General features: G+C 44.1%; 1 protein-coding gene across 1 annotated transcript in view; it reads right to left on the bottom strand.

The window, feature by feature from the left end:
* Positions 1-1,605: 1,605 nt before the first annotated feature.
* The window catches only part of LOC310771128 (ephrin type-A receptor 7-like), a gene marked incomplete at both ends in the record, with an annotated part of 79,467 nt that continues 78,002 nt past the window's right edge, over positions 1,606-3,070 (bottom strand). The window contains one exon of the mRNA XM_083663792.1: positions 1,606-1,731. Within this exon, the coding sequence (XP_083519918.1) occupies positions 1,606-1,731 (126 nt within the window). The remainder of the gene's footprint in view (positions 1,732-3,070) is intronic.

The raw sequence follows: 3,070 nt of genomic DNA, 5'->3' as shown, positions 1-3,070 counted from the left end.
AATACAAAGATACATCAGCAGGGAATAGAGATGACGCAAATGAACAGAGTGCTGAGAGGAAGAGGTGGAATAGCAAGCGATCAAAGAGAGATCAAACATGGAGTCGAGTGCAGGTGAGACAGGGCATCCAGTAGAGACAGAGAAATCAAACAGGCAGACCAGTGGAGGCGATCCTGCTTTCTGCAATTTGTCTGAAGGCAGGTTGAGGGATGATGCAGCCAAGTGCAAAAACACCTCCAGCTCTCTGAAGATGACTGCAACTACAGATAGACCCTGCTCTGTTTGCTGTACACATACAGCCATTGATCTTTTCATATTTAATACATGAAAATAACACTAATAACACTTTTGGAAAGTTGAACAGTTTTGGAAAGTAGTCTTCTGCTTATGTTACAGGGTTGGCGGTCGGACCCTGTTTTTATGGAGGGCGTGTGACCACCCTCCTGCTTCTGTGACTCGCAGGAGCTTAAAGGGACACTTCAGCGAAAAACGATGCAGATTTATTTTGCAGATATTCATTTAGTTTGACAGTTATTCAGAGTTGATTTGAGTTAAGCTGATGTCAGTGATGTCATAGTTGATGTCAGTGATGTCATAGGAAGACTTGTAATTAATACAAGCCAATGATTCAGTGCCTTCCGGTGGCATAGTGGTGGCATTCTCGCCTCGCACGCTCGACTCACAGCAGGAAGGTTCTGGGTTCGATTCTTGCCTGGGCACTGGGGGTACGTCTCCCCATCCCTTCGGTGCATAGTGCCCACTGCCCAGGTGGGCCATCTTGTAGGCATGGGTCGATTTCCGGTTCTACCGGTTCGGTTCGGTGTACGAGCCCAAACCGGTTTGATCACGTGCGGGAAAAAAATAAATATATTTTGGGTTAGGGATTTTTTTGTATTAGCCTCTTCTCAAGTTGCACTAGTAGGGAAACGTCTTATTTTGTTTATTATGTTGATGTTTGAAGAAAAGTTCAGCTGAATCATTATGAGAAATAAAAACAGTGTGTTGTTTTCACATACCAGCTTAGAGGTGCATTATCGCCACCAACTGCAGTCACATTACAGTAATTTATGGGGTACACTCATTTTATTTGTATTTTTTGTTGTAAAATTCGATATACCGGTTTGATATGGTTTTTTGGGGAATATCGAACCGGTTTCAAAATGTTCAAACCGACCCATGACTACCATCTTGTCAAAAGGGCCTTTCTGTGTGGAGTTTCCATGTTCTCCCCGCATGCTGCCCTGGGGTTTCCTCCATATAACATCAATATGGACCCTCAATAAACACATGCAAGAAGATTGTCGTCTGACCAGCCGCAGTTGTGGATGACAAAATGTCATGGTGCCTCTAAGCATGATATAATGCGTATGCACATGCATTGGTGCACTGTGACAAATAAAGACGGGGTTTGGCCATCCCGTACCTGTACATCTGAGGTCACATGACAAATCACATGACTTTTAAAAGAGTGAGGCAAAAGAATGCCCCAGCATGACAGGAAACGGATCACAAATCACAGCAGGGGAGAGAGAGAGCGAGAGAGAGACAGAGAAAGTCGTGGTAATGGTAGTTCTTTTTCGGTTCCTATACTCTGTAACCACGTACCTGTGTGCATGATCCTCTCGATCTTGATGCTGGAGTTGTCCAGTTCCTTGGCGAAGGCGTGGACCGCCTGAAGCAGGTCCTCGCACGTCTCTGGGTCAATGTAGGTCCTCCGTGTTGGGATCTTAACTGGAACGGTCCAAAACACAAGCAGACAAAGTTCACCATGGAACATTAAGTATGCTTCTCAAGGAACACGATGAAGCGAGACAAACAAGAAAAAAAAAAAAAAGATTTATAGTGCACAATCACACGCTTGCCTGCACACAGACACACACACACACTAGAGCAGGCATGACCAAAGTACGGCCCCGGGGGCCAATTCCAGCCGGTGGAGAGATTTTAAGCGGCCCTCGGCTCGTCTCTCAAAATAGACTATATGTGGCCCTCCACACAGTTAGTTAACTTTGACTTTCTCTGTTCACCTAATGATGACAGCACTATCATACAGTTAGTAGACAAGCACCCAGTCGAATAGAAATTGTCAGCCTCTAACACCCACTTTGGCCCATTGTGCCGGCTGTTTTTCCTGCTCAAACTAGTCTGACTCACCTGGTCAAACCTAGTTTGACTCACATTATGAGTCAGACTAGGTTTTTATGAGTCACAGGAAGTGTAAATACAATCGGAACTTCCAATTGTATTGACACTTCCTGTTAGTCTCTCAGGCCAGACGGTGTCTTCTGCATGAGGTGAATAGAGTCCCCCGAGAACAAAACGCTTGCAAAAGATGCCGCATTTACACTGTTATACAGGTAGGCTATCATACGTGTCTGATGGTCGATGAGATGGAGGAGTTATTTTGAGATGATTTGACTTTGGTGTACCCCACTTCCTCTCAATCTTGTCTACTTCTATGTCAGTTAGTTATTTCCTACCTTTCCCAAAATGACAGATGAAAGTGTGAACTTGTTGCTTTCAATGACAGTTGGGACGTGTCTATGACCCCTTCCTCAAAACATTGATTCCGAGGGACTGACTCCATAGAGGCAAAGTAGGGCTGTCACTTTTTATTCGAAATTCGAATTTAACTTCGAATGTGGGGGAGGAGGGCATGTTCGAATGTATAATGGACCTGTTCGATTTTTTTTTTTTTTTAATTAACCAAAATTAACCAACTGCTGCTTGCTGGTAATGTTAATCCCATGTCAGAAAAAGTCTCCAGATTTGTCGCGTTAGTCTCTTCTGAGAAAGATTGTCTCCAGGGTCTGAAAAGTTGTCTCGAGTTGGATGCAGCCAAGTTTGTGAGGCAGTGTTGTGACTGTGAGCGTCCAAGCTAACACGTCGGGCCGATGCCCGGTGGCCTGGCCTGCAACAAAAAATAAATAAATTAATAAATAAATTAACCAAAAAACTTCTAATATATTCGAACATTTTGCGGCAATTAAAGTTCGTTCAAACTTTATTTTGGGAAAAAGTGACAGCCCTAAGGCAAAGTGAACGTCACTTCCTGCTTCAGCACTGTACC

Source organism: Poromitra crassiceps (assembly GCF_964638095.1).
Source record: "Poromitra crassiceps genome assembly, contig: HAP1_SCAFFOLD_662, whole genome shotgun sequence".
Taxonomy (NCBI): Eukaryota; Metazoa; Chordata; class Actinopteri; order Beryciformes; family Melamphaidae; genus Poromitra; species Poromitra crassiceps.
This window is presented reverse-complemented; position numbering and strand designations above follow the sequence as displayed.